General features: G+C 44.0%; 1 protein-coding gene across 3 annotated transcripts in view; it reads right to left on the bottom strand.

The window, feature by feature from the left end:
* PRRC1 (proline rich coiled-coil 1) overlaps nt 1–14,597 on the bottom strand; it is a 36,937-nt gene extending 22,340 nt beyond the window's left edge. Inside the window, exons 1-6 of one of the 3 annotated variants that reach the window (XM_019516859.1) lie at nt 14,487–14,583; nt 10,327–10,481; nt 7,845–7,952; nt 6,650–6,775; nt 1,736–2,143; nt 571–734 (exon numbers count right to left, since the gene is read on the bottom strand). In XM_019516859.1, coding sequence (XP_019372404.1) covers nt 571–734; nt 1,736–2,143; nt 6,650–6,755 — 678 coding nt within the window. In that variant the 5' untranslated portion in view covers nt 6,756–6,775; nt 7,845–7,952; nt 10,327–10,481; nt 14,487–14,583. Of the gene's footprint in view, nt 1–570; nt 735–1,735; nt 2,144–6,649; nt 6,776–7,844; nt 7,953–10,326; nt 10,482–14,486 lie in introns of all 3 variants that reach the window. The other 2 variants (XM_019516858.1, XM_019516857.1) reach the window with 2 other exon arrangements.
* Between the last annotated feature and the right edge of the window lie 6,727 nt (nt 14,598–21,324).

Below are 21,324 nucleotides of genomic sequence, written 5' to 3'. Positions count from 1 at the left end.
ATCTACTAGGTCCCTTCCGACCCTTAATCTATGAATCTTCAGAGACTGTTTCAAAAACATGGAATTTCAGCCTCACTCTTTGTAACTAGAATATTCTAGCAAAGAAGGGCAAACATACAGAACGCTTCCTCAGACTATACAGCTACCCTAGGCAAAGAGACTTCGTTAATCTGTCTTCAGAGGACAAACAGAAAACTTACAGGATAGACATTTGCCACATTGAAAAGCCCTGTACAAAACTGCTGTATAGGTGTAACTGAATATAATACATTTTGGTCCAGGTAGGTCAAATTAGCCAGATCTAAGAACAAAGCTCACCAAGTTCTGTCTAGCTGCCATGGGCAGTAAGAGGAAACCAAGCAAGTCACAGATGCTCCAACCTTTTATGCCCTTGCATGAAAGAACAAAGATATAGAAGACACGTGTATAGCCTCAGACACTGCTTCTCAAGAACTCTTGAATACATGAAGTACAGGTACCCCTGCAATGGGATCTACATTGATACATACTCAAGGAACCTGTGAAAGGTAAAATCTCATCAGAAAGGATAGGAAAAAAGGAAAAAATTGCCTTTATAAAGCCCCACAGTCCTCCAGCAGATGCTCCACCCTGCATGTCAGCCACTCTGGGGTCTTCACGCTCCTCTGGAAAAGTAATTGCAGAGCCACCACCAGTCCCAGAACCCAGAAGTGGTGTAAAAGTTGCTGGCTGAGTAACAGGACTTGCCAAAACACCTGATGAACAAAAACAAAACATACGAACACCACATTGCAAACATTCATAGGAGGAAAATAGGCAGGAACAATAGTATTCTGGGACCTTCAAGGAACAGTGCCATATGTTAAAGGCTGTTCAATTTACCCGCTTATATCTGACCGGGAAGCTGATTATATAACATTTAAAATGAAAGTAAAGAATAAGAATGCCTTCTTAATCCTGTTGAATAGTAACAACATACAATGGAAGACTATAGTTAAAAAACAACAACCAAACACACTGACTCAATTCACAAAAAAATATAGATACAAACCAGTTATCCATGTACTACTTTTAACAGTTTTTCAGTCACCAGCCTTAGTCCAGAGTCATTTTTATTTTACATGACACAATTGACTGGTATATTCAAATATTTACAGATCTCTTCTTAATAACAGAAATATACTACTGGTCATGGCTTTACACAGTTTATACTGGGTCACCTACTTTCCATTTCACTGGGGAGGGGCAGGGGGAAAAAACACCCAAGAATATCCCTTAAAGAACTTGGGTAATTGCTCAAATGGAAACCTACTTATTCTAGCTAATCTTCATGCAATTTAATATCTGAAAATAAGAAACTTGAAGCCAGCATCATGTGACCAGCCAGCTCTCAACCAGACCATCAATAATGATATAGTCTACTGAACTAGAGTATAATTTATTAAGTCAAAATACGTTTTGCCATACTATCATTATACAATAGTGGAATTTCCACCCTGCTCTAAGCAACATCTATATACATAAGAGTACAGCACAGTTTGGCTTCCTAAATCAACAACAATCTTAACTGTCAAGATTTTTCTGAGATTTGTTCTTCATAGGGTTTCCTTAAGATGACATTCCTGTCCTAAACCATGACTTCTTTACTCACAAAACTACTTCCATTTTCCTTGAACTTTTCAGTTAATCTTTTCAGTTACAAAGTCACCACTGAGATAAACATACCCCACTAAGGTAGAATGAAATAAAATATTACCTGTGCCTGTAGGTGCAGAAAAGGTTGGCATCAATGGGCTCTGTGGGGCTCGCCCAGCATGACCTCTGGTAATATCGTATGTTGAAGTAGCAGAAAATCCTGAAATGGGGGGACCCACAGGAGGTGCAGAAAGGTTGGAGCCTAGAGTACCAGATAGTGGAGGGGGTGCTGAGAAATTAGACATGGAGCTACTAAATGCTGCAGCACCTGAAGGGGTAATCGGAGGTGGAACAGAAGTTAAAGATGGAGCAAAAGTAGAAACTACTGTAGAAGGCACAAATGGCAAAGGAGCTGAAGACATCATAGGAGGATGTGAAGGCACAGGGGGTGGGTTGAGGGTGGAGAATGCTGCGGGAGGCAAAGATGGGAGAGAGGATATATTTGATGACGTGAGGGGACTGGATAAAGCTACGGAAGGAAAAGGACAGAGGGTTGGGGGGTGGGAGGGGGAGAAAAAGAGAGGCACTTTAAAAAGGTGGTACTTTAAAACTCCTTAAACATATCTGAATAAAATATGTCAAAGTTTACTCTAGTTTACTTCCCCCAAAATAAATGCATTTCTGAGTTCGACACAAAGCTGTATGTAATAACAATTCCAGTCACTTTGTGTGACCGTCTACTACCAAATGATCTCTCACTTTGTCCCCCACTACTACCTCAATTTGTCATAAGCAAAAGTACAGCAGAAGAAAAATACTTAAAGGGTAACTTCCGAAACAGGAGTCATTTGCTGCCAGTTCAGCAGGTGACACACTTTTGAGTTACCCTTGACTCAACACTCCAGCATTAAGGGGAACTGCACTGTCAGAAAGAAGTGTGTATTTGCAGTGAAAAAAGCGTGCATCTGATATGACATTTTGCAAAAAAATCTTCAGTTTTCTCCAGTGCGCAGGCAAAATAAATAATTACATTTTTTCCTTACTTTGATTTCACGTGAATTTAGGAGAGAGATGATATACACCACTATGATCCCTGAACTAAACTCTTATGGTGTATAGTAGTATTGCATTTCACCTCAGTAGCTGTTGCATTTCAGAAGTATGACCATCTAGGACTGACATAAAATTTTTGAAACATGGATACCTATAATATGCAAACAACCAAAAAAGCAACAAAAAGAAAGTCAAATAACAAGGATTACCTTAATAAAGTATAATTACACAAGATAAAGAATTAGGAAATATATGAAGTTCTCACAGTATCAGGTATCTTTTTCTGAGGATCTGTTTGCATAGAACTTAAAAACTTATGTTTGACCACCATTTCAATTGGAAAAAAAAATTCAGCAACCGTAAACACACACAACTTTTGTACCTTAATGTTAGTGCTCCAATTATACAAGAAAAATAGGCAACCACACCACCATTATGTGCTGCAGACATTCTTGCACTTTACACAGAGCTAACACTGTCCTCATTTCTACTCCTTATTGTACTTCCATTAAAATATAAGTTCCCTTAGACAAAGAGCTGGCCTAATCAAAAATAATGGCCCTTTAAAGTGGGCTGAAAAATCAAGTAACCATATCACTTGGTGGAAGACTCCAAATGCCTGACAAGTCTGATTAGGGCAGAAGTCATAGAAAAACAGATAAGACATTTATAAAAGGTAGGGGCCACTCAAGTCCCTGCCATTTCACAACCACACCTGCGTCCACCAGGAGAGCTGGCTGCATGAGCCTAAAGAGACAAGCAAGAATCCCACTTACTAGAGCAGATGAACCCCTACAAACTTACGGAGGACAGATGAGGTCACTGCACTGGGGTATCTGCCATACCTCTGTTCTGTAACTTTGTTTTGTTATGAGTAAAGAATATGTATAGTAGCAGTTCCCAAACAGTGGGTTGCAACCCCAAATGTGGTTGCAACATCAGCGGATGGGGTCATAAAAGTACCCCCTGGGATTTTGGAACCCACAGCAAGATGCGGGGCTGCAACTGGGCTGGCCCAGCTCTGGACAAGAGCTGCCTCTGTGGCCTATCAGGTAGGACCCATTGTGGGAATGAATGCCACAACACCAGGGCTGCCAAGGTGAGTCATGGCAGAAGCATGGAGTTGTGCCAATGCTGCTGATGGCTGAGCAAGGAGTGCCTCAGTTTGGCAGCCATGGTAACACGCCGCTCCCTCTCTCCCGCACCAGGTTCTGCCCACTGGATCATGGAGCCCCAGGAAGACGGCAGCAGGGTGGGGTGCCCCACACCTGCAACCCACATCCTTCCACCCCTCCCACAACCATAGGCTCTGCTCCAGTAGTGCTGCCCATGGAGAAGGTGATGGGGGAAACAGGCTCTGCATTCTCTCAGTAGCCACTGCCTCCTGCTGCTGTTTGGGGCGGGCCAGGGGACTATAGGCCCTGGCCCTGGGGCACCTGGGATTGTGGCAGCCTGCAGATTGGGAATGGTCATGCTAAGGAAATGGGGTCATAAATGAGGTCACGCTGAGGAAAAGTTTGGGAAGCACTGGTGCATAGTTTAGAATTCTTCTGCAGAGTCTACGGCCATGAACAAGAATTCATTTATACTGGTAAAAATCTTTCCAAGAGAGGAATCATATATTCAGCCTGAAGTTGTCCCACCCCCACCCCTCATGCTCTCCATCACGTAGGGTTGCCAACCCTCCAGGATCACCCTGGTGCCTCCAGGAATTAGATACAAATTTCCAGAAAACTGCTAAGTCACCTGGGAGATAAATGATAGGGCATACATTAAAATAAATATTGAATCAGTTTTATACAATAGTCCAATGGGTTTTTAAAATATAATAGTATTGTGCATTTGCTAACCCAATGTAAAGTCTACATACCATAATCCATAACTGATATATATGGAAGCATGCAAGCACATTCGCCTTGTGTGTCGCGGACATGGTGGTGTTTTGGAAACCTCCCGGAATAGATTCAGAGTTGGCAACACTATCTCCATGTCTTCACCAGACAAAAGTAATCTCAGTCTGAATGAGTGGAAAACAGTGGCTTCTCCTCTCCTTCTCAATCCCTGGGTTAGGAAGGGGAGCTACAGGGAAAAGACTCCTTGGGCCTTCCACAGTCTGGAAGATCTGGGGTCTGGGGAATGGGCAGCGAACAGCTTTCTGCATTCTGCTCCTGGACTCTGACAGCAGAGCAGACAAAGCAGCACGACAAAGCCCCCAGCCTATTCCACAGGCCAGGAAAGCAGCGACAGTTGTCGGGGGGAGAAGCTGTACTTGAGTTCACCCGTGTCAGATTTCTCATTAAGATTTTCCAGGTTGACATTTGGAGAAGCTCTCTCTCTCAGAGGGGCCATAGTCCTCTTAGGAGAAATTGAGCAAAAAAACCAAAACTTTGTACATATATACGGTAAAAGCTCTGTTATCCGACATCCCCCGGGAATGGGGGATGCCGGATAACAAAATATGCCGGTTAACTGAGTGGCCCGAACAGGTGTCCTTGACTGTTTGGACTGCCGCTTCTCCAGCCGTGTGCAGGGCCTGCAGGTCCTGTGGGACAGGGTGGCGGGCCCCATGCAACCTGCTATGCCCTGGGCCGTGGGGGCTCGGCAGCGCAGGCTGCTTTGCTCCGGGCCGTGGGGGCTCGGAGAAACCAGAAGTGCCACAGTGGGCACTTCTGGCTTCACTTTACCTTACAAGCCAGCATGCCGGTTAATAGAGCATGCCAGCTTGTAAGGTGCTGGTTAACGGAGCTTTTACAGTAGTTTCTACTGGAAAACTGATAGTTCTCCGAGTAGAAACAAAATGACAGTATGTATCCTATACCTGTTTACCTCTTCACAGATGTGGTAACCAAAGTAAAGTGTAAGAAAGAATATCTTCAAACTAGCAGCTTTGGAAAAGTGTGCTTTAGTAACTGAGGAGTCTGGAAGAACCACAGTAGCCTCAGATCCTTGGCCACAGTGTTGGATTTTGAAATGGGATGCAAGAGTCTGCATCCTGAGTGTACACCTTGAAAGGGAGAGAGACCATACGTGGACTCTGACCAGACTCATGAAAGCTCTAATGCACCTGGGCCTAACATGCAAGGCCAGAACACAGCAACTTGGTGACTGTCCAGGAGGAGGAGCTTAAGCAGGGCTGCAACATAACTATTTCATGAGCTACAACTCAGATTGCTATTCAGAGTGTCTCTCAGCCTGACTAAGGGTTTTTAAACCAGAAAGCTTGCTAATTTTTTTTTCCAACTATTTAAGTTGGTCTAATAAAAGATACCAGATTCACCCAAAGAACCTTGTCTACAAAAAGGGGCCCTTTTTAAACTTCCCACACTGATCCCTTAAAGTCAAAATCATATTGATTGTACTTATTCCTGTTAGAAATGTAATTTTTATACTTCTTTGAAGCCTATAAAGTACTAGAAAAAAGGAAACTAGATTGCAAATAGTGACTGCAAAATCAAATTCTCAGTGGAAATTCACAAATGTAACTGGAAACAGCAAAATCATCTGAGTCAAAAACAGGGAGAAAAAACTGGCCTACAGGATAAAATGAATACATTGACAGGAGGTGGGGAGGGTTGAATGTCAAACCAAGTGCTTTACTTTTCCCACGCAATCATGGAAAAACCTGTAGATTATCTATAGTACTATCCAACTGTATTATTACTCCTTGCAATAGGTATGGGGCACTTTTTTTTTTTATGGTTAGCTTCTCTCTCCACATCTCTTCACCACATACTGACCCATATCCCTTAAAAAAATACTACTTCCATATACAACTTTGTGTGAAAAAAAACCCTCATATGCTTAAAAGATTCTGCAAGTTAAGGAACACACTTTAAAAAAAGATCAAATTAAATTCTTCAAATTAGTGTGGAAAAGCATGCGGTAATTATATTGATTGCAACATTACTTTCACTTGGGCAAATTGCTCTGCTTCAAAAACACATGGACAAACAGAACCCAGTTGCTTAGGAACCACTTATACCTAATGAGACAGGTGTGCTGGTAGCAACTGAGGCAGCAGCAGCCCCTGCTGTGCTTGGTGGGGGAGTGCCGGGTGGAGTTGTCTCTATTCCACTCTCTTCCATCATTTTCCTTCAGCTACACCAAGCTGCAGAGAAAGAAAAATCTATATTAACAAATGGAATATCAAAACATTTCAAAATACAAAAATATAGTCATACTTCTGATCTAGGAACCCAAACTCAGGACCTGCTACTTCCAATTCCAGCTATAAAAATGAGATTTGAACAGCCTTAGTTTACCCAGTCTGCATCAGCTCCACTTACCTTCCTTTTTCAGTAGAATGCTACTTCCCTAACTTGTACTATTGAGACAACATTTCAACATCTTTCTCTAAAATCCTTGTTGCACTAGGTCATTTATGCAACACTGTTCATCCAAGGATACCAAAACATTTTTGAAAAATTAAGGAAATCTTACCAAGTCCACATATGGTAACTTTTTATCATAAGATAAATTAAACTAAAGGACTCAAATTGAGCACTCATTTCCCAAACATTTCTGCATATCACAATGCATTCATTTCAACAGAAACTGTAGTGCTCAGCAGCTCTGAAAAAAATTTAGCCTTAGTGACTTGTTTAAGGTCAACTCCCCATCCCTCCCCTCCAAAAACCCCCACATACACATTAAGGACATGGTGGGGACAAAACCTTTGTACCCTGACTTTTCTATCTTAGAGGGTCATAGTGGCAGAGGTGCCTTGCTACAGCACCACAGATGAGTGCGTAAAACTTGCTCCAGACTTTTGCTGTACATGGGTACCTGATGATTCAGACTAAGGAGTCAAAAAGTCGTCGTATGCAGTGCTAGGTACATTATTCCTTTATGTGGTTAGCTAGAAAACTAGACTAAGACAGACTATTGTATTGTGCCTTTGTTAGAGAACTTATGTTCTGTAACAATGAACTACATGGATTTTTCAATTTATTTAATTACTTAAATCCAAATCCACAGGTTTTTTTTAACTGATTTCAAACAAGCACACCACCGCACACCTAAAATGATTTGCTGCATTAGTTTAAGCAAAAATTAGACCAATTTTGCTGTATTTCCACAAGGGAGTTAACCTTGGTGTAAACAGATGGTTTTCATATTGATTTTGCTAGTCTAATTCAAATTTTCTTACATAGACAAGTCCTCTGAGGCCTAACTACCTTAATAATCTGGTAAGAGAGCAGCAGAGATCAATACTGAAAGAAAACTGCAGGCCTTCTTTCACTGCCAGCATCAGTGTAACAGGAGCATCTCACCATTCTAACAGCCTTCAGAAAAACAAAATCAGATCCTTGATTAATCAAGAGGACTAGGGAAAGGATGTTCATGCATTTCAGATTTGCATTCTATAGTATACAGGTAACCTTAAAAAAAAAAAAAAAAACCTGGGTCAGGGATGCTCAACCTCCAGCCCACGAGCCAAATTCCAGCCCACCCAGCCATGGATTCTGGCCCACAGAGCTCCCCATGGGTCAAGAAATTTGGCAGCAGAGGAGCAGTGGCAAATACTGCAACCCCTGCCCCACCACCATATTCCCATGCCCCCATGCCATGCTTTAGCAAGGTGCTTCCTTTTAAGTATTGTAGCATTTAACTTTTACACTCGAGGTTTTTGCAAGTACAGAACTGTCAACCATACCTGCTTAAAAAAAAAAAGAGCTAAAATATAAAATCAAAGCTTTAAAATTATTAACTAAAACTATCCTAGGATTTTAAGTCTGCCCCCAGAGGCGCAGCAATGCTTAGAAGTACTCAAGAACATATTTTTAAGTTTTCAACTTGAAGTGATTTTCTCATGGGCTACATGGTGTGAAGGGAAGAAGTCTTCTTAAACTTTCTTAATGCTCATATATTTAGGCAATATTCTATCCCTCTCCAACCCACCCTCATTGCTTGCCTGTATCCATCTCCTCCCTGTTCCAGTTCTCTCCCCTTCTATGCTGCCACAGCCTGCACCCATATGTTGCTGTGGCTCCCTTCTGTTTCCTACCCTTCACATTTTTTTTGGCTAGCAAACTATTCCCCATACCCAGTAACTGTAGTGCTCCCCTGTGTTACTTTATGCCATTCTGAATGAGGGAAACTTGAGCTTCAAGGCAAAAAGTCATAACTTCATGAGAAACTTAGACACCCACTCAATACCAGAAGGTGTTCTATAAAGTCATAATTTAGCAATGCTGCTGGTACAACATGCTACATATGCAACATTTTCCACTCATTTAATCTACTGTTTCTGTTTACATCCTATTTGCATGTGTGTAAACGTGCAAGGAGCAAGGCAGTAGAGAAAAAAATGAAATATATTACTGTAAAGGACAAATGGAGAGGACAGAAGAGTAATTGAGAGCTGAAGCCTTCCTTTTCATAAAGTGTCCAGTTTTATAAACAGCATGTACACCCAAAGCTACAGCAAACTTTGAAGTCCCTCAAGCCTTGGTTGGCTCCCAAATCCAGTCATTTTTGGTAGTAGTAGGCAACCATTGATCCTTCTGAATCATGGTGTATGTGTGGAGGTCCCCAGGACATTTCCGATCAACAAGCCCATGATTCAAAGCAAGTATCCCTTAAAGTTTAAACTCTGCTTCGCAGCAAAGGTTTACTTAGACACGCTTATAAGACAGCCATAATGAGGCTCTCCCCCTAAGAAGAAGACATACTGCAGAATATTGTTTACTATAAATAAGTGTCATCTGTCCAAACAAATCAACAATGAACTGTGATATTGTATCTGTTTGCTTCCAAGGAACTCAAAAACGTGGATTATCCAGTGGTCAGTGCAATTGACAAAACTGTACCCTAGATAATGCTTCTGCACACTTACTACTGCTTTATCTCACTTAAATGAATAAAAGGGCCTGGTTCCAGGATTTTGCCATAGCTGCAAAGGAAATGTAACAAAATAAGTTAATAGAAAGGTTGTAGCACTGCTGCATCCTCCACAGCTCAGTGCTTTACTTTAAACTTGGCACACTCCCACAACAAACCCAGCACATGTCTAAAAGTGTGCATTAGTTGGACCGGGGCCGCCCAACATCTGTATAGATCAGTCACTTTAATGGGGCTTTTTTCCCCTTCATGTCTGTCAGCAGCTGAAGTGCCTTTCCTTAGGTCTGGAGGGGCTGACAGCCTAAACTGAATACCAGGTAAAGACCATGGCTTTTGTTTAACTTCATTTTGCAAATGAAAAGTCACTGTGTTTTTGGCTTGTCTAACACCTCTTTCCAACTGTACAGCTGATCTTACTATAGCAAATCTCCCTTAACAAAACAAAAATACAAACAACGCCACCCCTCTTTCCAACCAAATGCAAAAAGTAGGAAGTTCAAGAGAAATTCTGCACAACTAACCCAAAACTTGTACCACTGCTTCCATCTAGTGGTCAGCATCTAAGAGTTCACTTCATGAAAATTGCCAGTGCTGGTTATAAGACCAGTCTCAAATGCATTCTGCATACTCACATTAGAAGAAGGTACATAGAAAATAGGTAGAAGTATCTCTGTAAGAAGTAATGTTTTACTAATGCTTTTCTCTCGGCATTGTGTACTCTTAAGATTCTTCCTAAGAATCTCTCACTAAAAAATTGGAGCCCTAGTACAGTCAGGTTTTTTAAGTAGAGTTAAAGTGGTAAAAAACCTGGCTCACAAGAGCAGTGCCACTGGGGTTCAGGGCCTAGAATCTCTCTGCCATTTCAAGCTTTTTCTTTTGTTCCCCCATCACACTCAGGCCTGGATGACAAAGAAGGCATATGTTGCTGGGCACACTCTCAGCAACACACACCTGGCAAATGGTAGAAAAAGCTGCAACAAAAATATTACTTGGAGAAAAGCAAAGAAGAAAGGATTTAAAAAAAAAAAGCGGCAGCAAGAGATGCAAAAGTCCATAAAAAATTCCAGAAAAAAAAAAAAAAAAAAAAAAAAAAAAAAAAAAGGATTTAAAAAAAAAAAGGGGGAACAAGGAGGGAAAAAGCCCAAAAAAAATCCCAAAAAAAAAAAAAAAAACAAAAAAAAAAAAACAGCCTGTGTGGTGTCCCCCTCAAAAAAAAAAAAAAAAAATCAAAAAAAAAAAAAAAAAATCAAAAAAAAAAAAAAAAAAACCCAAAAAAAAATCCAAAAAAAAAAAAAAAAAAAAAAAAATCAAAGAAAGAGAACAGCTGCTGTGATGTCAGCCTACTAAGCAAAGAAGTAACATCTTATGAAAAAGTCTGGGTAGTATTACTTAGTTTTCAACAACCTCCCAGACAAGCTACACAAGTGGGATTGGCTCCAGTCTACAACTGAGGAGTATGAACAGGAGGCACAGATCCTGAAGCTTGCTGCACAGAAAGATTCTCACAGGTCCATTACTCTACAGTGCTCCACATAGGCATAAAGAAACCATTTCTATGGAGTCAGCTGAAAGACTGAGTACTAAATTGTCCAAACCCCTAAAGAGTATTGAAACAGAGAAGAAACTGAAACAGTCTTTCCATTGCCAGTCCTGTGCTTGCTCTTTGCAGAGCCACAGCTGTTTGGATAGGGTAGGATATAAATCTAATAAGTAATAAGCAGCATATTTTATCAGACACCATACATTGAATAAGGCCATAAGAGTCCTGTGTAAGTTGCAGTGAAATCCACGCACCAATTGTACTTCAAGTTCCAAACCTTCAATTTTTAGCAGAAGCTTCAGCAAATGCACTTCAGGCTAAATAAACAAAGAGTGAATGCCTCAATTCCAGAAGTTTGTAGCCAGGTGGAGGCAGCAGCCTGACCTGGAAAGCAGGCTTACACTTCCTAAACAAATACCCCAACCAGTGAGCAAAGGGATAACAGGGGCAGTAGCATTACCATTCTCTCTCCAAACCTCATCCAGTTTTGGGTCCCCCACTTCATTAAAGACATGGATGGATCGGAAAGAGATCGGCAAAGAGGAACAAAAGTGATTAGAAGCCCGGGAAGCAAAACTTCTGAGGAAAGTCTGAAAGAATCCCACAACTGTTGATGCTGACTTGGTGCTCAAGTCAGCAGGCCCAGATGAGCTGTATCTGAGGGTACTTGAGGAACTGGCCAGAACCACTGGCACGGCTGTTTGAGCACTCATGGAGCTCAGGTCAGGTCCCGGAGGACTGGAAAAGGGCCAGTGTGGTCCCTATTTTCAAGAAGGGGAGGAAGGAGGATCCGAGAAATTGCAGGCCAGTCAGTCTTGCCTCAACCCTTGGAAAGGTCTTTGAAAAGATTATGAAGGATCATATCTGTGGGAGTCCAGCAGGAAAAATAATGCAGCAGGGAAACCAGGATGGATTCATAGCAGGTAGATCATGCCTGACCAATCTGGTTTCCTTTTATGACAGGGTCACAAAACACTTAGACGCAGGAGTAGAGGTGGATGTCATTTTCTTGGATTTTAGCGAAGCCTTCAATATGGTATCTCATCCCATTCTCATAAATAAATTAAGAGGCTGTGATATGGATGTTTACATGGTCCAGTGGGTGGCAAATTGGCTTAGGAGTCGCACCCAGAGAGTGGTAGTAAATGGGTCAATATCAACCTGGAAGGATGTGGGTAGTGGGGTCCCCACAGGGTTTGGTCCTTGGACCTGTACTCTTCAATATCTTCATCAGTGACTTGGATGTGGGTGTGACGTGTCCTCTGTCCAAGTTGGTGGACGATACTAAATTGTGGTGTGAAGTGCACGCTCCGGAGGGTAGGGAATGATTGCAGGCAGACCTGGACAGGTTAGAAAAGCGAGCAGTACACAATAGGATGCAATACAACAAGGAAAAGTGCACAGTGCTGCACCTGGGGCACAAAAATATCCAGCACACCTACTGGCTGGGAAGTGACCCTCTCAGCAGCACAGAAGTGGAAAGGGATCTCAGAGTCATAGTGGACTCCAAGATGAACATGAGTCATCAGTGTGACAAAATCATCAGCAAAGCTAACCACACTTTATCATGCATCAGCAGATGTATGACAAATAGATCCAAGACGGTGATACTTCCTCTCTATGCGGCATTGGTCAGGTTGGAGTACTATGTCCAGTTTTGGGTGCCTTCCTTCGAGAAGGATGTTGATAGACTCAAGACAGTAGGAGTGGCTCTCCTCTGAATAGTCAGGGGCTTACAGGACAAGCCCTATGTGGAGAGACTGAGTGACCTGGACCTCTTCAGCCTCCACAAGAGAAGGCTGAGAGGTGATCTTGTGGCCACCTACAAATTCATTAGGAGGATGCAGCAAGGGACTGGATATGCTCTGTTCACCAGGGTGCCTCTTGGGGTACCAAATAACAATGGTCACAAACCGACAGAGAGCAGATTTAGGCTAGATATCAGGAAAAACTTCTTCATGGTAAGGGTGGCCAAAATTTGGAATGGGCTTCCAAGGGAGGTGGTACTCTCCCCTACCTTGGGGGTGTTTAAGAGAAGGCTGGATAGGCATCTGGCTGGGGTTATGTGAGCCCAGCACTCTTTCCTACCTAGGCAGGGGGTTGGACTCAATGATCTGCTGAGGTCCCTTCCGACCCTAACATCTGTGAATCAGGACTACTGAGCCTGGAGAAAACTGAGTGGGTATTTGATAAGTCTTCAAAATACCTGATTATAAAAAGGAGAGAGAGGTTTTTCCTCTGTAGCTGTAGGGGACCAGAACTAGGAGCCATGGCCTCAAGCTGCAGCAGAGGAAATTTGAGTTGGAGATTCAAAGGAACTTCCTGACTGTGAGGATGGTCAAGCATTGGGACAGGCTGCCTAGAGACTGTAATCTCCATCACCAGAAAGTTTCAAGAACAGGTTGGACAGACATTTGGCTAGAGTGATTTAGTCAGGGACTGACCCTGCCTTGAGCAGAGGCTGGACTACATGCAACCTCCTGAGGTCCCTTCCAGCCCTCCTGTCTTGTAATCCTACTAGATCAGTCGGACACAGGACCATGCTGCAGAAGAGGCATCGAAGCAAGCGGCATCTAAGTTGCTGCCGGCACCATGTACTTAAAGAGGACTTGGCTCCCAGGGCTGCCACAGCTATCCAATTAGCAGCAGTTTATGCACCTAATCCAGGGGGTCGGATTAGACATGACCTTGTGAAGTCCCTTCAGACCTAACCAGACCGTGATCCCAGGACCTGTGAGCAAAACCATCCCTGGCTGACATGTTAAGCCAGAGACTTTCATGCGCGGTGCCTCGGCAGCCTTTCAGGGGTGCCGCAGGGGGATACCACGTTAGCACTATGAGGTGTGCAAACAAATCCCCACATAAACCCAGAGGTTTCAGAATAAGCCCCAGCACTAAATAAAGGCTGCCCCACAGGGGCTTTCCGACTGCCTGGCAACAGAAGAAAGGCTCTAGTATTCCCTTCCCCGGGTCAAGAAATGACTGCAGACTAAACCTATGTGGTGTGGGGGGGAGACACTAATCTATGGGGGGCGCGAGTCTAAACCGTGCAGATCCACCCGCCTTCGAACACTGCCGCGGGGGGTCACGCTGCGCGCGCACAGGGAGCCCTTTACGATATCACGCTAAGGAGGCTTCAGCACGGGCTTTCCAACGCAGCCGGCGCCCACGAGCTCGGGCATGCGCAGTCAGCCACGACGCGCGCCGGAGCCACCACCCTTCGCAGGAGCCTGAGCTGACCACCCCTCCCACCAGCGCGGACTACAACTCCCATGATGCCCGCGGGTATTGCGCATCCGCCATGCAGCCGGCAGTCGGGCTGCCACGTCTCCGGCTGGCGGCGTGGTGGTGCCCAGCCTGGGAAGAGGGAGGGGCGGGGTTTTGTCCCGGAGCCCAGCACTGTACACCCCCAACCCGCCCCGGCATCCCTGCTTACCTCGGCGCCGACGGCTCCGGGCCGCTGGTTGCTTGGCGGGGCTCCGGCTGCGCTGCTGCCGGCGTCTGCCCTGCCTGCCCGTATCCAAAATGGCCGCGGCGGGGGGCGGGATGCCGCCGCCCCCTGCCACGTTCGCCCGGCAGGGGGAGGAGCCGCACTGACCCCGCCCTCAGCAAGGGCAGAGACCCACGTGACCCGACCGCAAATGGGGAGAACGTTCCTGTGAGCTCAGCTCGTTGCCCGGATGCGCCTGCGCAGTGACGTAGGGCCGGGTGCAGGCTGCTGCTGGGCAGCTCGAGGGCGCCGAGGCGCATGCGCGAGTTGTGGCAGGGCCTGTTCAGACGTTAGTGTCACCGTTGGGGCAATGCAGACGTTAGTCATAGAGCCACTTCGCCAGGCTTGGGTGCGGGTACACTAGTGTTGCCACGTATATGAGCCATACAGCGTTGCTACAGTTAGCTCCTTTGGCCTGTTCAATTATAAGAGTGTTGCTACAGTTAGCTCCTTTGGCCTGTTCAATTATGTAATGCTATTCCTTGCAGGTTGTTAGGAGAAGAAATGAATGATAAAGATGAGCATTCCTTTAAAGCAGTTCCATTAATTTACACAGGATATACATAGATATAACCTCTTGGTTCACTGAACACAATAGAATTAAAACAAGAAGTAGTTTCAAGCCTGCCTTTCCAGCTAGCACTGCACAAAAAGCATTGGTTTGTCATTTCCAGGAGAGCTGTACCTACTAGTACTTTTCTTGCTATGTCCTGCTTTTAGGCTACTTTTCCTGGTTTTCTTCTGCTCTGTCTGCTTCCCTTTTTACTCACTTATTGACAAACAAGTGCATCCAAATTAATAGTCCCCTTTACATTTGCATTCAGTCTAGCCTTCTATAGTAGCCTCTATTTTTCTGCTATCACTAAACAAAGGAGCATTTAATTGTTGCCTCATTTAGCATAAATAGAAAAGCACTAGCATGCCCATCAACTGCAGTGAAGTTTGAGATGGCCCATAATTCAACACCATACTTTCTGGGAGCCACTCAACTTCCACTATAAAAAGCTTCCTGTTACCTCAGCTATGCCCCGTGTACCAGTGAACTCCAAAATGGCAAAGCCATATATGACTCACTCAAAACAGAGAATTATTTTTCAAATTACAATTGATACATACTTATTTACACATATTTACATACTGTCTTTCTATCAAGACATTTTCACACCAGAAGCCCAACAGATTTTACAGCTATTCACATCTCCTGGGAACTTTTCTCTCCCTGCCAAATTTTAGCTGTCCAGGAAGGGCCTCTTCATTGGGTCCCTAAAGAGTCTTTATTGTTCCTTTGGAGTCTATTGGCTGGATCAGACTCTCCATTTCCTTCTAATGAAGAATGCCCCTCTTTCTCATTAGTTTGTGTTTTTATAGCTATATTATCAGTTTCTGGGACAGCCAACCTGAAGTCTTGCCATTCTAACAGCTTTTCAGGTGGTTTTTGTGGTTAACTTTGGATTTAGTCTTTGTAACCAAGTATAATCAACCACACAATTTCAGATACCTGGAACAAAACTAGGCTCTGTCTTAAGAATTTCCCTGTGTGATTGTACATCATATGGGCAAACTTTTTCCATTTTGGATTGTAGATTTCCTATATAGTCCAATCAGTACAAAAATCTTTTCTTCTTCCAGAGTTTCATATAAGAAATTCATTGGGGTCATTTGCTCATGTCTAAGCTTCAGAATAGTGGGGAACACTTTGTACTCTTATTGACTGATGTTCCATATGCCACCAAAAAGAATGGGGTATGTGTGGGAAGATCAATGATACCTGTCCAGGGGAACTCCACGGTCAGAGGGGCGCATCTGGCAGTAGCAACGTGGCCGCGCTCAGGAGGGGGCTTCTGATCCGCCCAGGGTCAGTCTTACCAACTCACCAGGTGAGCCGGATTGGCCCTACCCAGACTCCAGGAGCTATTTCCAGCACTATGCGCTGACAGGGAGACAGCAGGTGAAAGGCAGAAGACGGGGCCGGCAGACAGGGCACTTGCTCAGCTGCCAGTCTGGACTGAAGTCCCTGGGAACGGAGCAGCAGACCCACAGGGTCTATAGAGCTCGGAGGATGTGGTCAGCACCTAAGGTGCCACACTCTTCATTTGAAAACATGAGAATAATACCAGGTTAATATGTACGGAAAGCCACCCCTGTTAGAATGACATGCATGCATGGGCACAGCACATATTATCCTCGGAGGGTCTACCAGGTCACCGTGTTGAAGACCACTAGAGAAATGCCAGTTGGAGTGGCTCGTGACTTACAGTACCCAATGACCTTAGGTCGAGACCGGAGGGAAATTTATGAAGTATTAAACATTGTAAGAGAAGACAGGATGGGAGAAGGTGGCCTGTTCGGAAGTGAGGAAGATGCTCCGGCCATTGCGAGTTTTGATATAGAAGGCTTGTCCAACAGTAAGGCATTCCGAAAAGCCCAAGCTGAAGAGCGTGAATTCCAAGCCATAATAGAAACTAAACTGGCTAAGGAGAAAGAGGATGTAGTGGACCCGAGACACCATGCGAACCTGCCGAGATTCAGGTTAGGAGAAGGTTGCTATATCAGATAAAGAAAGCGGTGCGAGAGGGGGAGGTGATTTCTCAGCTGGTGTAATACTGCATCAGTTTAGGGCTCTTCTACTAAGGTTAGCACATGAAAATCCACTGGGTGGGCATATGAGTTGCAGGAAAACCAAGGCCCGACTGACAAAGTGGTGTTTCTGGTCCAAGATTTATGACCAGGTGGAGAGGTTCTGCCAGGCCTGCCCGGCCTCTCAAAAGGTAAGCTGGAACAAACCAACCCAGGCACCATTGCAAACTATGCCCATAGCAAACGTACCATTTTCTCGTATTACGCTTTATGTGGTGGGACCCCTCCCCAGGTGTTCAACAGGGTATTGATTTTTTTGGTAATCATAGATTATGCAACCCAGTTCCCAGAGGCAGTCCCCATGCGAGCAGTCACCAGTCCCCGAGTGGCGGATGAACTCCTTAAATGGATTACCTGGGTGGGCATCCCCAAAGAGATTGTTACTGATCAAGGGCCTAATTTAGTGTTGGGGGTCTTTCCGAGTCTATGTAAGGTATTGCAAAGTAAGCAGCTATATACAGCCATATACCATCCTCATACCAACAGCCTAGTGGAAAGGTTTAACGGGACGTTGAAGGATATGCTGTGCTGGTGTGTTCAGGCAGAGCCCCATAAATGGGACCTTATGATCCAGCCTTTGTTATTCATGGTGCAAGAGGCCCCTCAGTCATCTTTGGGGTGTGCCCCATTTGATCTGGTATATGGACACTGCCCAAAGGGCTTGCTAGATTTGGTGCAGGAAGTTTGGAAGGAAGCCCCACCAAAGGGCGTCAGTAATGTAGAGTATGTGAGAGAGCTGAGGCAACGCCTGTAAATAGCAGAAGAACTGTTGCGGGAACAACTGAGGGTAGCGCAGAGGGCTCAAAAGACCAACTATGATAAAAGGACTCGAGAGAGAGATTCAAATAGACCAGAAGGTACTGGTGATACTCCCAGATGTGGAAAGTGAATTCCTAAGGTGTCGGCAGGGCCCCTTTGAAGTAATTCGGCAGGTTGGCCCTGTTGATTATGAGGTCTTCAAGCCAGGCCATAAAAAGAAAAAGCAGATATACCAAGTTAATTTGCTTAATGAATGGAGGGAACATTTGTTTGTTGGTCGATTCCTCCCGTCTGAACAAGGAGTTCAGCTGGGACTTGGGTGCGGACCTGGGACAAAATGCAGCGGCCATAAAGGTCCCAGTCAGGACCCAACTGAGCACTAGGCAACAAGATCAGTGGGGGATGTGGCAAGGGGATTTCAAAATGTTTTGAGATCCCGGGGCGTGCCAGAGGGATAACCCATCAGATAATAACTTCTGTTGGGCAGACTGTGAGAGAAAAAATGGAGGAGAATCCAATATTATAGATATCAGGCAATTCATGAGGAAATTACTAAAATGCTGGAGCAAGATGTCATTCAGGAGTCCCGGAGTCCTTGGCGTAGCCCCATTGTGGCAGTGACTAAGCCCAATGGGTTGTTGTGGCTGTATGTGGACTTCTGGAAAGTAAATGCTATATCTCACTTTGGCACCTTTCCCATGCCCCAGATTAGCGAGTTGTTGGAGAAAGTGGGACAGGCTAGATTTATCACAACCCTGGACTTAGCAAAAGGGTGTTAGCAGGTACTGTTGAGAGAAGATATGGCCAAGACTGTGTTTTGGGTACTGGCACCACATCAGCAATACACAGCCATCTATATAGATGATATTATATATACACAGGGTTGGGAGGAACACCTAGAAGTGGTAAGGGCGGTACTGCAGGAATTATGCCAAGCTAGGTTTATAGCCAAGCCAAAGAAATGCATCTTGGGTAAGGCTGAAACAAAGTACAGGCATACCTTGTTTTATTGTGCTTCGCTTTATTGCGCTTCGTAGATACTGCGTTTTTTACAAATTGAAGGTTTGTGGCAACCCTGCGTTGAGCAAGTCTATCGGCGCCATTTTTCCAACAGCATTTGCTCACTTCGCATTTTTTAGCAATAAAGTATTTTTTAATTAAGGTATGTACATTTTTTTTTAGACATAATGCTATTGCACACTTAATAGACTACAGTATAGTGTAAACATAACTTTTATATGCACTGGGAAACCAAAAGATGTGTGTGACTTGCTTTATTGCGATATTCGCTTTATTGCGGTGGTCTGGAACCAAACCTGCAATATCTCCGAGGTATGCCTGTACTGGGGTTTAGGGTAGGCCAAGGGCGTATTCTTCCATTGGCTGACAAGGTGGAGGCCTTGCGACACTACATCCCACCCCAGACCCACAAACAGCTCAGGGCGTTCTTAGGCCTTGCCGGTTATTACCAATGATTTATACCATGGTTTGCGGAAATAACATCTCCCTAAACTGATCGGTTGCCAGGGAAAGGTAAGGGCCCCCTTAGGGTGTGATCTTGCAAGCCAGCAGGTGTTCGAGAAGATGAAAAACGCTCTATGTCAGAATAAGGTGTTGGAAACCCCAGACTTTGAATCACCTTTTATTCTCCAAACGGATGCCTCAGACAGAGCATTAACCACTGTCCTTTTGCAAGAAGTCAATGAAAGTAGGTAATATCTACTAGGAAATATGGCTAGACTCCAAAAGGTTCAACCACATTAACCACACTGGGGTTCATTACTCCACAAGCTCTCTTCCCTGCCTTTCAGAAACCTTTCTTTGCAGTATAGGTATTGCATGACAGCTATCTCCAAATCTTACCAACGGTTTGTTTGAATAATTCTGTCTCCTTTCTGGGAGCTAAGTTCTACAGCTGGGTTACTCTTGGTTGCATCTCTAGACACTCTGTCATCCATCTTCTCATCTGTTCATTTGGATTTTGAGATTGAATTGAGCCAAATAAGCTTTCCAGGAAGCTTTCCCCTTTATTGCATTTATGCTGGACCATACATCTTCCCTCTGGATTTCTTAAAGTCCAGATAACCTTATAAAACTGTCATAAAGGTTTGCTCCTACCCAAGTCCTTGGCTGTTTCAGTTACTTATGCAAGGGGCTGTGGTGACCTGAGCTGCAGTCTGTGCCGTTTTCATTTCCTTCTGTAGTTGATTTTTTCGATGGAACTCAGGTCTGTCAGCAAGGCACAAGCTGGCCAAAGTTTTCCTGATCTTCTCTATTTTCTGGAAAGCCTATATCTCCTATTGTATGTCAGGTTTCTGATCACCTGGTTGCAGGCCTGACTAACAGTGTTACAGCTGAGCTTCCCAATCTGCCCAGCTATTCAGTATACTAGCCCCACAAATATTTTATATTATGCTGCAGGTCAGCTGTCATCATTTTGTATTGTTTTTGTTTTCTTTGTAAAAAAAAGAAACCTTCAGATGTTGGTTTTGCAAAACCTGTAGCTCTGCATTTAAATTATTTTGAGAAATCTCCAGCTCTTGTTTTATTTCTTTCTGGTCTTGTTGTTTCAAATCCTTTTTGGACAGTCTTTATAGGCATTTACCAAACAAAGCCAGGACAAACTCTCATCTCTCTCCTGTTTTTAAGTTGTTCTGTTTTCTTATTGTAAGCCTTTATTAGGAAGGGCAGCATACAACTTGAATACATAAATGTATATATCTGAAATCTCTATTATTTGTTCCATCTTGATTCAATGGGTCACATTTTATCAATGTAGAAACTGGATCCTATTGCTTGTGTAGTTGTCCCTTTCTGCCTGAGGAGTTAGCTTCTTTTTGTGACCCTGAATGTTGTTTCTATTATCAGGAGAAACTGATGATGGAAGCAGGTATTTCTTTAACCAATTCCTGTTTTTTTTCCCAAAGAATGTGCACAATATCTGGCTTCTCTAAATACAGAGCAAGATCAAACAATTGGAAGCAGTTTCCCTACTCCCCATTCCATGCCTGCCTTTCCAGCTAGCGTTTAGCCTAAAAAGCTCTCCTGTGGCTTTCTGTGGGCAAAAACACCAATGCTTTTATTGTTCTCTCCTGCTTCAGGCTGCTTTCTCTGGCTTTCTTCTGCTTTTGTTTTCTATATCCTTTTTACCCGCATACTGGCAGACAGATGCAGCCAAATCAGTCCCAACAGCCCTGCATTTGCAGCCAGCCTAGCCCTCAGGTGATGTCTTCTAGTGTTTTGGCTACTATTAAACTAAAGGGCATTTCATTGTTTCCACATTTAGCCTAAGAGGAAATGCAGTTAGCGTACGCATTAGCTTCAGTATGGTTTGTGATTTCCCATATATCCAAGAAATGCTGTTTGGGAATCATCCATTCTCCATTAC

This window comes from Gavialis gangeticus, unplaced genomic scaffold (genome assembly GCF_001723915.1).
Source record: "Gavialis gangeticus isolate Ggan-Ray unplaced genomic scaffold, GavGan_comp1, whole genome shotgun sequence".
In the NCBI taxonomy this organism is placed as follows: Eukaryota; Metazoa; Chordata; order Crocodylia; family Gavialidae; genus Gavialis; species Gavialis gangeticus.
Note: the sequence above shows the minus strand (reverse complement) of the source record. Positions and strands in the feature narration are given on the sequence as shown.